Raw genomic sequence first — 15584 nt, forward strand, 5'->3', positions numbered from 1 at the left:
TTCCAGAGCCTGAACAGAGATCAGAAAGTGCAGTTGATACAAACGAACAAGAGGTGTTGGCGTTGTGGACGAACTCATCAAGCCGCACAGTGTAACCTCAGGACAACATGTAGGAGTTGTAACCGGCGACACCTGTATATCCTCCATGAGGTTAATGATCGGCCTGTAGTCAAGACACCTGAGGTCAAACCTGCCAAAAGTAGAGCAATGAACAGCATGGCAGAGACTCTTTACCTGGATCGCCCCACTAACAGCCAACGAGTCCTGTTAAAGATCTGCAAAGTCCTCCTGAGAAATGGTGATCACTGTTTAGAGACTTACGCCCTATTGGATGACGGGTCTGAACGCATAATCCTCCTTCATTCAGCAGCCCTGAAGCTCAGGTTAACTGGGCAACCCGAAGAGCTTGTCCTGTGCACAGTTAGACAAGACCACCAAGTCCTGCATGGTGCTTCGGTTACATTCACAATGTCACCAGCAAGGCCCCATGCAAGAGATCAAGCATTGCTTTTCCAGCCAGCAGTGTCTCTTCATCGATACAACAGATTTGCATACTGATTTGTACAGAGACGTGGAGAGACCATGGTAACTAGATGTGCTCCCCTATCACAGCGAGAAACTCATTACCCGTTCCAGACAAGATCAAGAGGTCATTGCTATGCTCGAGTCAAAGACTACCAGACTTACAGTGGATGGAGTAGCCAGGTATGCCACACCCTTGCTGAGAGTAAAAGATATGCCTCTCCTACGAGCTTCCCCAGATTCCACTCTGCCTTGTCTCCGAGGAATAGAACGTTGATTATCCAGAGATCTGTTACAGCAGACTACCAGATGGAGATGAACAAGTTAAAGGAGGCAGGATACAGTATGTTCAAGTAATACCTCCTGAGCAAGTGGATCAAGCAAAAGAGGCATGGTACACTTCATGGATGGGAACACTCAGCTCTGATGACAACAACTTGGCTAGTTGTGCTCTGGTCACAGCGGCACACAACTCAAGACGAGGGATGGATTGTTACCTTTAGGGAGCGACCCTGGAACGGGCAATCAAGAAAGTCCAGAGGTGATCGTTCGAAGGTAGGCTACAAGACTGAACCTACCGTAGTTCTATGCCTTACTTGATCACTATCTTTTGTGAATCACTATCCTTTGTAAATGTGTAACTAAAATAAGAGCAAATGTGGGGGCGGCTGTAGAAAAGGCGAACTTTATTATACCTTTGAGTTATAGATTGGCACCCTCTCTTGGCTCTAGAAGGCATTACGTAGATGACTCAGTATTGATGCGCAGTATTAACAGAACGTAGTTCAGAGCTCGCCTTAAAGCCTTTCAAGCACCAATATATTAAAATATACTTAGTCTCTGACTGGATGACTTATGTCTGCTTAATGTCCACCGGCACCCACACTAGTCAAAGTAACACATGAATACATGGTTTTATACAAACCCTTGTTGATAGACTCTAAACATCAGAAAAATGTCTGTCTATGCATGAGTTTTCAATTTTAAAAAATGGAAATAAACGCACGTTGTTGGATGTGACAAAAAATGACAGGGTTTTTGGGAGACAACAAACTTTGGAGGATTTCTGTGAATTATAATGCACAAATCCTGAAGCAAATATTCCCAACAAATGAGGGGATGTCTCTTCAGCCTCGGACTGGCCATCGGGAGAACCAGGACGATTCTCGGTGGCCTGTGTCGACTGATTTGACCTGCTGCCAGCCAGCTGTGGCATTTTTTTTCAGACAAATGTGGAGATCACGTTAATGTAACGCAAAAGTAAGTCAATATGGATGTCCGAGCGTGAACGTCTCCGCCCGCACACGGATTTCTTTTGCTCTCGCTCTAAACTGGATAAAGAAGGACGCGGTCACTTGACACGTCTTCACCACAAAATTTCAAATGCTATTAGATTATTAATGATAATCTTAAACTATAATTTACCTTATTAGTAAGTTTATTTATTTTATTTAGCCTTGTTGTGCAAGCTCTCTGGAGCTTGTGCAGAGGCAGCAGCTTTTGCCAGAGGGGAACTGGAATCCCCTGGTTGGGCCTGGGTTCTCCTGAGGTTTTTTTTGCAACCACGCATTAAATGCTGAAATATAAAAAAAAATCCCTGTGACACAGATAAACATAACAAGACCAACGATGTAAAAATCTGCAAATGGTCTGAGCGGGACTCGACCCAGATAAAGACGCAACATGCGACTGCGAGCAAACCGAGCTAACCTGTAGACTAACAGCAACGACTCGTCTTGCTTCTAATTCTGTCATCATTTACGCACCCGCACATTGCTTCCTGGAACATACTGCATTAGTTATATGTTTTTCTTTTCAGCTGGTTTTTCTTTCATTTCTTTCCATTTTTGTTTTCCACAAAGTTAAGCTGGATATGGATTTGAGGTGACACTACGGTCAGACGGTTTCATCGCGTGCCAGACCCCCAGTTAACTTAAGTGAACAGCGCTTTTGGAAATTGTACTGGATGCTCCGAGCCTCCGACTTGCCGTACAGCTCGCAAACCCAGAAGAGGAGGGGCTATGTATATTAGCTAATAATTTTGCATTTTGTGTGACGTGCGACGTTAACTTAACGTCGATCGGCGTGCGGCGTTATTTAAACGCGTGGCGGCGTATGACGTTAATTTAGCGCCAGGCGGCGCTTATTTCGCTTATTAAGAAATCGGCGTTTTAATATTAATACGGCGATCAAAAGCACGCGAATTGTGAACCTGTTGGCTTTCGATAGAAAGACCCGTCGGTTTGTGCAACACACGACATACTGTAAGTGACTAAACATTCAATATTTGACAACTGTTTGGTGTTTAACGATAGAAATGTTGAACATCTGACAGTATTCACTGATGCAAACGACAAAATGCTGATTTAGATTAAAATATGTTATTTATAATGTCTGTCAATTCAGTGCTCAAAATTTAAAGGGACAGTTCATCTACAATTCAAATTAATGAAATTATTAAATGTTGAGAATCACAATACACTTTCAGATGTTCAACTGATGCACAGCCAAAATCAGATGTTTTGTCTCAAAGCAAGATTTAGAGAAACTAGTTGATGCTTTCATCACCAGCAGGGTGGATTACTGTAATGGACTCCTCACAGGTCTTCACACAGCTGCAGCTCAGACAGAACGCTGCTGCCAGGACTCTGACCAGAACCAAACAATCTGAGCTCATCACTCCAATCCTCAGGTCCTTACACTGGTTACCAGTCACTGTTAGAATCAACTTCAAAGTTTTATACTGTCTATAAATCACTCAATGGTCTAGGACCTAAATACATTTCAGATATGCTTATTGAATATAAACCAAACAGACTTCTCAGATCATTAGGATCAGGTCAGTTAGAGATAACAAGGGTTCACTCCAAACAAGCCATCACGCCACCCATAGCTGGAATCTGCTTCCAGACGACATCAGATGTTCACCAACAGTAGAATCCAGATTAAAACACACCTGTTTAGCTGTGCATTTACAACCTGAGCACTGTACTGGTTACATCAACTGCACTTCTATTTCTCATTTCTTTCTCTTTTGCTCTTATTCTTTTTATATATACACTCACATTTTTTATCAATTTTATTGCTGTTTTATTGTCTCTTAAAATCTAAAGTATTTGTGATCTTAAATCATTTGCATTTTAAAGAGACGTCTTATTTCTCTCTGTCAATCATTTTATGTAAAGCACTTTGAATTGCCCTTGTGTATGAAATGTGCTATATAAATAAACTTGCCTTGCCTTTACACTTGTAATGCAAGGTTTATTTTTTAATGCTAGGTTGTTTTTGGGTCATTCTCAAAAAACAGTGACTTTCTGACTTCAAAAAGTCAAAAAAAGTAATTCAGTCTTCATGCCTAAAATTTCATGATTAGTATTCACCGGCATGATTACATTGTTACCAATAATAATGGCCAACTTGATTCTTATTCCTTATTTAATTATTTTATTTGACTTATTATTTGTAAAATAAAATGGTACATTTCCCACAGTCTTCAAAGAGGCCTGTATGACCCCGCTACTGAAGAAACTTCATCTTCATCTTAATCCTGCACTGTTAGAGAACTACAGACCGGTATCACTCCTCTCCTTCATTGCTGAAACTCTTGAGCGTGTGGTATGTAACTAGCTCTCATCCTTTCTCACACAGAACAACCTCCTGGACACCAACCAGTCTGCTAAAACAGAACTGCTTGTAATCCTGGCCGACACAAAGATTTATCACAACTTCTCCATTCAACTGGGCTCATCAACCATCACATCTTCCAGAACGGCCAGAAACCTGGGAGTGGTGATCGACGATCAGCTTAACTTCACTGATCATGTTGCCAGCACCACTCGGTCCTGTAGATTCATCCTCTATAATATCAGGAAAATTAGACCCTTCCTATCCGAGCATGCTACGCAAGTCCTAGTCCAGGCTCTTGTTCTGTCCAGACTGGACTACTGCAATGCGCTACTGGCTGGACTTCCAGCTTGCACAACCAAACCTCTACAGATGATCCAGAATGCAGCGGCAAGAGTGGTCTTCAATGAACCGAAGAGAGCACACGTCACCCCTCTCTTCATTAAGTTACATTGGCTCTCTATAGTCGCTCACATCAAATTCAAGACTCTGCTCCTGGCCTACAAGACCACCACTGGTTCAGTACCCCCTTATCTTCACTCACTAATGCAGACTTATGTACCCGCCAGATCCCTACGCTCTGCAAACGAACAATGTCTTGTGGTGCCATCCCAAAAAGGTAAAAGATCTCTCTCACGTACCTTCTCGGGATCGGTTCCACATTTATGGAATGATCTGCCCGCTGCTACAAGATCAGCAGATTCTGTGGCCATCTTTAAGAACCGTCTGAAAACACATCTCTAACGTCAACACCTGACTGATCAGTTCTGACTTCTATTTCTTTCCTACTCTTTCAAAAATAAAATCCTTAGCTCTGTGTACTGTGGTAGGCTATATGAGACCAGTTTTCTTTTATTGCACTTATGCTTTTTGTTGTCCTCATGTTGTTCCAATTGCTTCCATTGTTTCCCTCATATGTAAGTCGCTTTGGATAAAAGCGTCTGCTAAATGACTAAATGTAAATGTATGACATAAATTTGCAGAGTTTTCTATCATTGTTGGTGTAACACCAGTGACAAATTCTCATGAAAGGCTAATTTTCCAAAATGATGGCTAAGTCACCTCAAAACTAACATGATGAGGCACACTAAAATCTATACATTATACTGATACACATGTTTTTTTCCAATAAAAATGCTTCATGCTGACACGAACCAAAGCAACACCATTGACGCTTTTAAAGAACCACACCAAAAACCAACATTTTAAATAAAATTTCTAATTTATATCAAGGAAAGGGACACTCACCTTGTGTGTGCTTGAACAGAGCGTCGTTTTTGTTGACCTTTGACCTTGTAAGTACTTACACTCAAAATAAAAGTAAATCAAAGGACAGATATATTTTTTTAATTATTTGTATCAATAAATAATTATTTTGGTTTGCATTTTTATGCATTTATTAGGCCCGATACTTGTGTTTAATTGGTTAACTTAATTAAAAAAATTTATGAAAAGGAAATGTTTATACACCATACAAAAGAGTTAAACATAGGGAGGGACATGTGTTTTTTCAAGTACAAATGAAATTCAAATTAATTTACAAAAAAATGTACATTACTATTAAGACTTATATAACAATATGCTAAGTTGCGTATTAATGGCTAAATCGGGTGTATTTGTTCATTTGGAAGCTTTTTCATGTCTGTAAAGTGTAGCGACAGGTTTGTAACCATATTTTGAAAATGACCCTTTTATGACATTTTCCTACATCCCAAACACAACAATAGTCGATTGTATTGGGGGCACAGGGGAACCCCCAAATAATATTCTGCTTAGGCCCCGTAAAGGCTTGGGCCGGCCCTGTGTACACATAGCGTTGTTTGTTCATTTGAATGCCCCGTTTTTATTATCATTTTTTTCTTTTATGCTATGCTGCGGTTCTTATTATTGTTATCTTTGTATTTGTCTCATGTATGTGTTGTTAATTAAGCATTAATAAAAAAGAAAAAAAAAGAAAAAGAAAAAAACTTCAAACGGTGATGATAACTTACTAATGCTAAACGAAACCAGCTCGCGCTGTTAAAGTCGCTCCACTGAGCTCTGGACTTCAAGGTCAGGGAGCTGTCGATCAAAATCTCACAAAATGATTTACATTAACTACTACTTACTAATAATTTTGAGAAAAACCAAAACAAAACCATAAGCAAATGATCAAGATCACTAATAAAGATATGTAAAATACTGTAATACAAATACAGTATGTGTTAAAAAGATGTAAACATAAGTGTGCTTTTAAAAACAGTAAACAATTCTAGCTTGTGATTTCAATAAAAAGTTCACAGATACCAGGCTAAAAGTAGATTTACCTGATTATTTATGTGTTACAAACAGTCAGAAATAAATCTCTGTGAATTTATGTTATTAATAATTCACAGTGACCTGACCTGTACAAAGTGTAACAGATGTCTTCGAACTTTAAGATAGAATAAAAAGACCTGACATAATATTCACGTGTGTGCATTGATTTTTCTATATTCTTCTAAAGTGAATATCTAGCCTGTGTACTGTAGGCGATCTGTCCCAAACTGTGTGACAACGTCTCAAATCTCAACAGTCAAGACTTTAAATTTGGAAAAGGAATTGACCTTCAAACTACGTTAACGGTGTACAAGTGTGACGACTTCTCTACACGAGTGCATGCGGGAACGTTTGGACACGTGATGGGGAGGCAGATGGTCTCTTCGTGAGCGACATCTATAGTCCAGATGGCGAGTACACGTGTCTTGGCGGTTCAGTGCCTTATGCAGTGTTCTGTTCTCACACAAACACCGTCCTAAATCACACAACCACACCTCATGTGATACTCTTCATCTTTTGGCCTAAACACGCCTGTATGTTAAAAGTTCACCGTTGGACATTTGGATACTCTTGGAAAGCTTAAGACCTGCAGACAGAAGAGAAGACAGCTGAAGCGCACTCGGTGAGCGAGCCGACTATAAATGGACTAAAACGAAACTGGATTCAGATGTATTGATCTTTCGTGGCTTTCCGATCACCTCCGAGGGTCAGAATCGCCGGAGGATGGCCGGCACAGGGTTAGCCCACTACTCTCCGCTCACCTGCTTTCTCTTTCTGATGAGCCCCCTGCTGGTGTGGAGCCAAAACGACACGGAGCCCATTCTGCTGGAGGGCAAGTGTTTAGTCGTGTGCGACTCCACTCCCACCACCGAACCCGCTGGGAACGCTTTGGGAATGTCCGTGCGCTCTGGGACCGGTCGCATCGCCTTCTCGGCTGTCCGGAACAACAACCTCGAACCGTCTGAGATGAGCAACCGCACAATGACCATATACTTTGACCAGGTGACGAACGCTCTCATCTGCGCATGCATGTAATGTGTTCTGTACTCGTCTGAAGTGCAGTATGAAGATGATTAACAGGTAACAGAAATCGTGACAATATCAGATTTCCAGTTCGCGGTTGTTGTGACCAAAAGAATTCACAGTAACAATATTATCACAATCTGGTCGAATGTTTTTTTTAAACAATGAATAAATCCTTCTATCAGTCGATTTCATCCTTATCGCTTTGTTGTTTCCTAATCCTAATCCGGTTGGGATAAAAACGACTGCTGAATGTCTAAACGTAAATGTTTTTGTCTTTTTTTATTTATTTAATAAATCACACTTAAAATAGGAGTGTAGCAAGACAGAGAGAGAAAGAGCGAGTTTGTAACCACTGTGACTCAACAAATGTAAAGGTGTTGAATAACACTAAAAATAAAGGTGCTCAAAAGGTTCCTCACAGCCATGCCATAGAAGAACCATTCAGCCAAAGGTTCTTTAACCATCTCTTTTTTTACTTCTTTATCATCTGAAGAACCTTTTTTCAAAACAAAGAACCTTTTGTGAAACAGAAATGTTCTTCGGATGTTAAAGGTTCTTTATGGAACCAAACGGTTCTTCTATGGCATCGATGAACCCTTTGAAGCACCCAGTGTTGGGTGTAACTAGGCATTAAGTAATTATTTACTGTAATTTAATTACTTTTCCCTTGAAAAAGTAAAGTAAGGGATTAGTCGGCTGCAATTACTTCTGATGTAATTGAACTAAATACAGTGTAATATACTCAATAGTGGAAATGGCATCAAAATGATAAGTCTAACTTTAAAATGTAGGCTTTACTGTATCCTTTTCACATTTGTATACTTTGGTCGGTTAATAAGAATAATTTATGCAGTTATTTATTATTTATTTGAATGAATTAAAAGAGTCGTTTCATGTCTATTCTTGAATCACTGATCTAATCAAGGTGGATGTAGGATATAGAAAGTAATTAGTAATAAGTCATTCAATACTTTTTGGAGAGTCATTTGTACAGTAATCTAATTACTCTATCGAATATGTCATTAGTAACTAGTAATTAATGACTTTTTCAGAGTTATTTACCTAACACTGGTTGTGACATCCCATTAGTGATTGTTGCCTACAAAAAAGTCAGTTCTGTCATTGAACGTGTGGTGTTATTTTGTCAGTATAGAACAAAAGAGGAATGATTCTCTGCAACGGTTAAAAGTGAACGTCAAGCACTTAAAAAGACCAAAATAAACGTTGAAGTATTTCTAAAGATTGTGAAAGTGTACATCAACACCTCTTTTACTGAAGTGATTCATCTTTTCTTCATATGTCTCTGTTGAAGGTTCTGGTAAATGTTGGGAGTCATTTCGATCCAGCTCGGAGTATTTTCGTGGCTCCCAGGAAAGGAGTGTACAGCTTCAGTTTCCATGTGGTGAAAGTCTACAACAGACAGACAATACAAGTGAGAGGATTCATCAGTTCTGCTAAAATATATCAGTTGTGCTGTGCATTTGTACAGCCCGTATCATTTCACTGCAAAAAAATGCTGCTATATAGCACTAAAATCATTAACCACTTTTAACCATATCTTAGGGCAGTTGTGGCCTAATGGTTAGAGAGTCGGACTCGTGACCAGAAGGTTGCCGGTTCGATTCCCAGGGCCGGCGGGTAACAACTGAGGTGCCCTTGAGCAAGGCACCTTACCCCTACTTGCTCCCCGGGCGCTGCAGTGATAGCTGCCCACTGCTCCGGGGGTACGTGTGTTCACTACTCTCTGGATGGGATAAATGCAGAGGTCACATTTCGTTGCCTTGTACCTTCGTACATGTGCAATGACAATAAATTGAATCTCTCTAAATCTAACCATATCTTGGTGCTTCAGTGGTTCAATATAGCACCTCAGTCATCCCAAAAGAACCAAATATGGTTCTATATAGCACTTAAAGTGGTTCCCCTGTGATTACGTGCCAAGAACCACTTTTAGTGCTTTATAGCACCATGTGGTGTGATGACATCTGTTGCTCTGGGGAAATAATCGTATTTTTCTGGTTCTTCATCCAGGTGAGTCTAATTTTGAACAGTTGGCCGGTCATCTCCGCCTTTGCTGGCGATCAGGACGTAACGCGCGAGGCGGCAACTAACGCTGTTCTGGTTACCATGGAGAGAGGAGACAAAGCTTACCTCAAACTGGAGAGAGGCAACCTGATGGGAGGCTGGAAATACTCCACGTTCTCTGGCTTCCTTGTTTTTCCTTTATAGAGCGAATGTGAGAGACGTGCATGCAGACAGACCAATCAAATACTCCTTTATTAGTTATTGTCAAACTGACATTGAAAATGAGTGGGCGTGGCTTGCGTTTTTCACAGTGAATTGATTGGATGTGTAAAAACAGCTGTTGCATTGATTGTGAAATGAAACTGGCAGCGGACTGACAGTTGAAGGGGAGGAGTAAACGGATGCTCCGCCCAAGCCGTCTAACATACATCATTTCAGATGGATCGTCATTACAGGGCGGAAGTGCATTTTCAGATTTTAACTGAAGATTATGAGGCACATGAATCTTAAAAAGAGAACGGCCCACATTGATAAGCTATTTACTATAAACGCTGCAATATTTCATTTAAAAATAAGAATGGTCGTTTTTAATTTCACTGGGACTTTAATTCTTCTATTATTTTTCATAAAACAAGTAATTGTATATTGATTTAAGATTTTTTAGATATTTTACTAGAAACAAGGCAAAAATGCTTAGCAAGAATGTCGTTTTTTTGCAGTGTTGAAGGTGTAAAAGGCCAAAATCATCCTTTCCAACGAGGAATGTGTTATAGGTTAGATTATAGTTCATTTTAAGGGGCATCTTATTGTGTTTTATCCTGAAGGGATTTTACAGTTCTTGCACAGTGATGATGCATGTGAACATTTTCTTTGTCGTCACACGCATCAATACTGGTTTGCACACGCGTGTGCATCTCTGCATGCTGTTCACTCATGGGACACGGGTTGAATGGTCATGTTTGATCCTGCCATGTTCTGAAGGTCAGAGTGTAAGCGGTGGCTTGAGTTTCTGTTTATCATCATTAGCATCCATCTGTCCTTCTGGCTTCAGATGCAAATACAGGACAGAAGCTCGGCGAGGACACACCTGTGCTCTCTTTGCTATTTTAAACTGTATTATAAAATGACTATAAATTGTGTATATGAATGCAGCAGGTTGTTATGACAGATGGCAGAATTGTGTATTTTGTTGAAAATAAACACATTTGGAGGACCTTTATATTCTAGTGTTTGCTAGTTTGTATATTGAAACACAAACTGTAAATTGTGTTTTCATGGTAGATGATTGCGTATTAGCATATCGTTGCCTTGAAATGATAACGTTCAGACATCTTTTGCCAAAACGGAGTTATTCACGTTTTGACACCTTATTTACATTATGTGATGTTTCTTTTCTTTACATTGTGCTCTTTTTTAGAAAACAAAAGGTTTCAAAATGGAATGCAAAACTTTTGAAGCTCATATCTCAAAACTGCTCCCAATGCAGACAGAACCATGACGATAATATGAACAGATAGAATGTTTGATTTAAAAAATGTCTTTAAAAACGATCAAATCAAAGCACGCTTATAGGTTAATGAATGCTGTTCACGATCGGTTCAAGTTCCCCCAAAAATGAAAATGTTGTTATTCAAACCTGTATTCTTGAGTCTTTCCTCAAAAGATATTTTGAGGAATGTCTCAGTGGCTTTGTGTTTATATAATGGAATTCAATGTTCTTCTAATTATCTTCTTTTGTGTTCTGAAGAAGAAAGAAACTCCTACAGGTTTGACATGACATGAGGGTGAACGGAATCTTTGGGTGACCTGTCCTTTAAACAAACGTAATCAAGGTATGTCAACAAATGTAAATTCGTTGTAGTGTTACCAAATTGTTGGTGTTGAATTGATTCTTGGATTAACTCTGCAGTGTGTATGACCGAGTATGTGAACTGGAACACATCCTACCATCAGTGTCTATTATTAAATGGGAAATGGGCCGAGCGTGACACAGTGCTGATGATGGCGATCTGTTCCATTCGGTTCCGGGTGACAGATGGAATGTTTGGATTTGGAGTGTTGGGAATGCCAGATTCCTGCTGACTAACCCCCAGACACACCGACACTTCCGATCAGCATCATATCTGCTCATTACAGGCCTCCTGCTAAGAGTTTGCTTTTAAAAACAAGTAAATAATCATGAAAGATTCAAGAACACACCCATCAAGAACGACACGGAGACATATACTGCAAAATGTAATAAAAGTACTGTATGTGTGAGAACCAGACTCGTGAAAATCAAAATGCCGTCATTAAAATGGTACAACGCAAAATTTTCTAATGTCCGATGTCTTTCTTTTGATTCAAGTCACACTTGAAAAGCTTGATATGGCACTTGAAAGAATCCACATCGACGGAGTTTCCGAGCAGGACGAAAGAAGATGTTTATCAATGTCTCTCTTAGTGGTTAAAAGTGTCGTTGACGCTCGAGGGAGCCGTCCGGTGCCGTTGGCGAGATTTCTGAACAATATTCATGCAGTTGCCGTTGCCAATCTGAACTCCAAAAACATTAGACATGTTGATGCGGACGCCGCCTATGAAAAGACAAAAGATATAACCAAGAAAAGTGAGTTTTGTGGACTTTCATTTACTGTAAAACAAACAATGACAGCAACATTCCTTATTTTAGCGCATTACCAAAAAAAATATTTGTGATTCTAATTGATATAATGTTAATATTATATGATATTTTTGATAACACGAATCTACCCTGTATGTAATATTTTTATTGTACTGTATTGTATGATTTGATTATGTCTATGCTGTACGCTTACTGACCTGGTGTTGATGTTTGACGCTGTAAAAATAAATAAAACACAAGGTTACACACTCAATAACATATCCTTTTTATTTCTTTTCAGTGATTGGTTTTGTTTCAGACCTGCGGGGTTTTCAGAAGCTTTTTCTCCTTGCCAGCAGTCGGATGAGAAAATGCTTCTGTGAAACAAAAACGATGGTAAACATCAAGTGTCTGAACAAATCCTGAAACACTGTGTCGTGTGGGTGATGGACCTGGTTTTCTGGACTCTCTGGTGTGATCAGCAGCTGTTTCCTAACGAAGAAAGACATTGGTTTACAGCTGCATCTCATCTTCACTTCCTAATGTTAATAGCTGCAGATTCACTTTATATTTCATTTCATCGATCACTTGTACTATTTCTTCTAATCAATATATGTGTGAATACTGTGTATTTAACCTCAGTGTTATACAGAAATGGTAATTTAAGTCAAATTGAATGTTTTTTATCTGATCACTTCTTTCAGACTGTGCAGAGGAGATTTTATTCACCTGTTTGGGAGGAGCTCCTGTGACACAGGACGACACCTGAGGACCAACTTCTAAAGGGCCATAAACCAAAAACATAAATTGCTTAACACTAACATTTCATTTCACAATAATATTTTCAATATCAACAAAGCAAACAGGGTCAGCGAAGTCCAAATGAAAGAATTCTGTGACTGATGGCTTGAGACGCACCATTCTGAGGTCTTGGAGTGATCTCGATTGACTTCAAACTAGAACAGATTTCATCATCCTGCAAATGCAAAGAGTGAATAAATTATCAAATGAAAATATAAAAATGAGAAAAACTCACAGATGGACTTTACACGCTATTCATTTTTGTTGATTGGTATTTAGAAATCAGTAATTTATTGATCTTAAAGCAGATTCTGAACACGGTAGACAAAAAACCCCCAGAATGATAGTTTATGTTTCATACCAATGTCTTCAGGACGTCACCGACAGCTTTACTCACTTCACGCTTGTGCATCTCAAAGATCTTTTCAGTCACATCAACACAATCTAAAACCAGAGACCAAGATAAATGAGTCAGAAAATACCACACGTCACAGAAAGATAGCAAAACCTCAGACACAAAAATGAGCAAATCTTCAACGTTTGACCCAGCTTCACCTCTGAAGGACGGCCTGTTGCCGGGCTCCTTAACCCAACACCTTTTTATGAGTTCAACAATATCAGCCAACCCATCTGCCTGACTGCAGTCTACTGATGCCAGATCAGGTCTGTCCCCCTCACCCACACGAAACCGCACCAGACTGGACACAGAGTCTAGAAGACAGGCGAGAAAACACCACGATCACTAGTATACATCAGATGAGATCCCAAACACCCTCAGATATCAGATAAGATCATTAACACTAAGGTAGATCAGATCAGATCAGATCCAAACACCAGCGTTAATCACTAGCGTAGATGAGATCAGATCATGAACGCTACAGTAGATGCATGGAGGCTTACAGCTGTAAGGTTCCTGACCGGTGATGATAGACCACAGCAGCACACTGTAGCTGGAGAAAAAGAGATACAGATCACAACAAGTTCAACAGTTTCTAAAGATGACGTTTCAGAAGGTTGCATAATGGAGACAAAGAGACATGCTACAGTTGAATGTTTTCGGCACCCTTCTGAATACAAGCTGGGATTTCTGACCACTCGTTGTCTTAAAGGGTCACAGTATTTATTATGGACCGAAAGACAAAAAGTCACGACTCGCCAATTGCCAGTGTGTTGTGTTTTGATACCTGTAAATGTCAGAGGCTTTAGATGGTTTGTAATTCAAAGAGTTCAGTGCTTCAGGAGGCATGTAGCTCAGGGTTCCACCCTCCATCTCGTCTTTCTCTCTGACACTCTTAGAAAGGCTACGAGCCACTCGGGACAAGCCAAAATCTGTCAGCTAAAGAGAAAATACGAGTAAAAATAAATAGACAGAAGTGTTTCACACATCACAGACTGGAGCACGTTTAAATATGTGATGCTGTTCAGGACACGACGTTTACAGTGCCACTTCATGTGTAAAGCAGGCAGGGGTAACTCACCTTGGCATTGAGGCTGTCATCCAACAGCACGTTACTGGGCTTCAGGTCCAGGTGTAAGAGAGGAGGCGACAGCTGATGCAGGAAGTTCATTCCCAAACCAATCTGATGAATGATGCGGAAGGTGAGCGGCCAGGCAGGAGGTCCGCCCAAATGCTGCAGGAGATCTGCCAGAGAGCCCTTCTCCATGAACTCCATCACCAGGCCGTGGCGAGACGGGTTTTGTGTACTGCCCAAGTGACCCTCGTACAAGCCGAAAACTCTGAGGACGTTGGGATTCCCACCCTGAAACATAAGACGTGCTTCTCTCTGAAGAGTAGACACACATCTGAACAAAAAAGGATGAACATGTGGGCTTAATTGATAACTCATTATGTCTACAATTTTCTATTTATTCATTTCTGTACACGCACACACACACGCACAAAAAAACCCCACACACATTACGTTTTTTATTTTTGCATAGAATTAAAGGGGTTATAGCAATTTAGATCAAATTCATTCAAATGTGTGTTGTTATCCTCCTCACGAAAACACAAGCGTATGGTTTTACAGTAGAAACTCTCGTCATTATTTTCACTTTTGAATTGTTCAGCACATGTAAAAAATCAACTCCTCATTACCCGCCACCACAAAGTAAAGACTTTACGGCAACATCTATTCCCCATTTGGTGTGTCTGGCCCGGTAAATCTGTCCAAATCCACCGGCACCGATCGTCCTCCAGCAGTCCAGATCTTCATCACTAATCAGATCAGGTCTGATGCAGTACAGTCCGGACATGTCCGATCTTTAATTTATTGATCTTTAAACAAACACGTTATACTGGAGGTCATTGTCAAACAGTCGCAGTTTTTCCCCTCAAGTTAAGTTCCTTGTTAATGGCGACGACTGACATTGTGAAGTTCGTTTCACTTCTCCTTACACACACACACACACACACGCACAGCGAGGAAGAATGACGTCATCACCACACTTGACAAGAGCTCTAAAAGTTACATCTCTGATGAAAAATACATGTAAATAAAATAAATAAATATATATCCCAACAAATTTAAAGCCGGGATGGATAAATCGCTACAACATAAATTAAAACATTTAATAGGTTATACTATATATTTTTTGTATATTTACAACAGGGATGTATTTATAAACAAGTTTCAGAAAGTTTCTATTTTGTTTGGTATATTTAGGTTGGTAATATAAGTTTGGGTTG

At 39.9% G+C, this 15584-nt stretch overlaps 2 protein-coding genes across 3 annotated transcripts; one reads left to right on the plus strand and one right to left on the minus strand.

The window, feature by feature from the left end:
- The first annotated feature begins 6876 nt into the window (after positions 1 to 6876).
- Positions 6877 to 11598, plus strand: si:dkeyp-74b6.2 (cerebellin-1). 2 transcript variants are annotated; one of them, XR_008963306.1, is made up of 4 exons: positions 6877 to 7446; positions 8783 to 8902; positions 9502 to 11327; positions 11405 to 11598. XR_008963306.1 is itself a non-coding variant. In XM_057339067.1 (3 exons), the coding sequence occupies exons 1-3, from the start codon at positions 7168 to 7170 to the stop codon at positions 9697 to 9699; spliced, it is 597 nt and encodes a 198-aa protein (XP_057195050.1). In that variant the 5' UTR covers positions 6877 to 7167; the 3' UTR covers positions 9700 to 11598. The 2 variants fall into 2 exon arrangements, 1 of the variants encoding a protein (XP_057195050.1); XM_057339067.1 differs by having other exon boundaries at positions 9502 to 11598.
- Positions 11599 to 11717: 119 nt separating this feature from the next.
- Positions 11718 to 15328, minus strand: ripk3 (receptor-interacting serine-threonine kinase 3). Its single transcript, XM_057335594.1, has 12 exons — positions 14994 to 15328; positions 14374 to 14698; positions 14080 to 14231; positions 13796 to 13845; positions 13451 to 13606; positions 13257 to 13339; positions 13013 to 13070; positions 12824 to 12873; positions 12547 to 12586; positions 12416 to 12471; positions 12313 to 12331; positions 11718 to 12068 (listed from the first exon to the last, which is right to left on the minus strand). Exons 1-12 carry the CDS (start codon positions 15149 to 15151, stop codon positions 11935 to 11937), a joined length of 1281 nt encoding a protein of 426 aa, XP_057191577.1. The 5' UTR covers positions 15152 to 15328; the 3' UTR covers positions 11718 to 11934.
- Positions 15329 to 15584: the final 256 nt, after the last annotated feature.

Source organism: Triplophysa rosa, linkage group LG1 (genome assembly GCF_024868665.1).
Source record: "Triplophysa rosa linkage group LG1, Trosa_1v2, whole genome shotgun sequence".
NCBI lineage: Eukaryota > Metazoa > Chordata > Actinopteri > Cypriniformes > Nemacheilidae > Triplophysa > Triplophysa rosa.

Excerpts from the sequence above, each read along its gene's own strand:
- si:dkeyp-74b6.2 (XM_057339067.1), top strand. The coding sequence starts at position 7,168 with ATGGCCGGCACAGGGTTAGCCCACTACTCTCCGCTCACCTGCTTTCTC. Across the intron at positions 7,447-8,782 it reads TGACCATATACTTTGACCAG|GTTCTGGTAAATGTTGGGAG; the intron begins GTGACGAACGCT and ends TCTCTGTTGAAG. Across the intron at positions 8,903-9,501 it reads ACAACAGACAGACAATACAA|GTGAGTCTAATTTTGAACAG; the intron begins GTGAGAGGATTC and ends TTCTTCATCCAG.
- ripk3 (XM_057335594.1), bottom strand. The coding sequence starts at position 15,151 with ATGTCCGGACTGTACTGCATCAGACCTGATCTGATTAGTGATGAAGAT. Across the intron at positions 13,607-13,795 it reads CGGTCAGGAACCTTACAGCT|ACTCTGTGTCCAGTCTGGTG; the intron begins GTAAGCCTCCAT and ends CCTGTCTTCTAG. Across the intron at positions 12,587-12,823 it reads CAGGAGCTCCTCCCAAACAG|GAAACAGCTGCTGATCACAC; the intron begins GTGAATAAAATC and ends TTTCTTCGTTAG.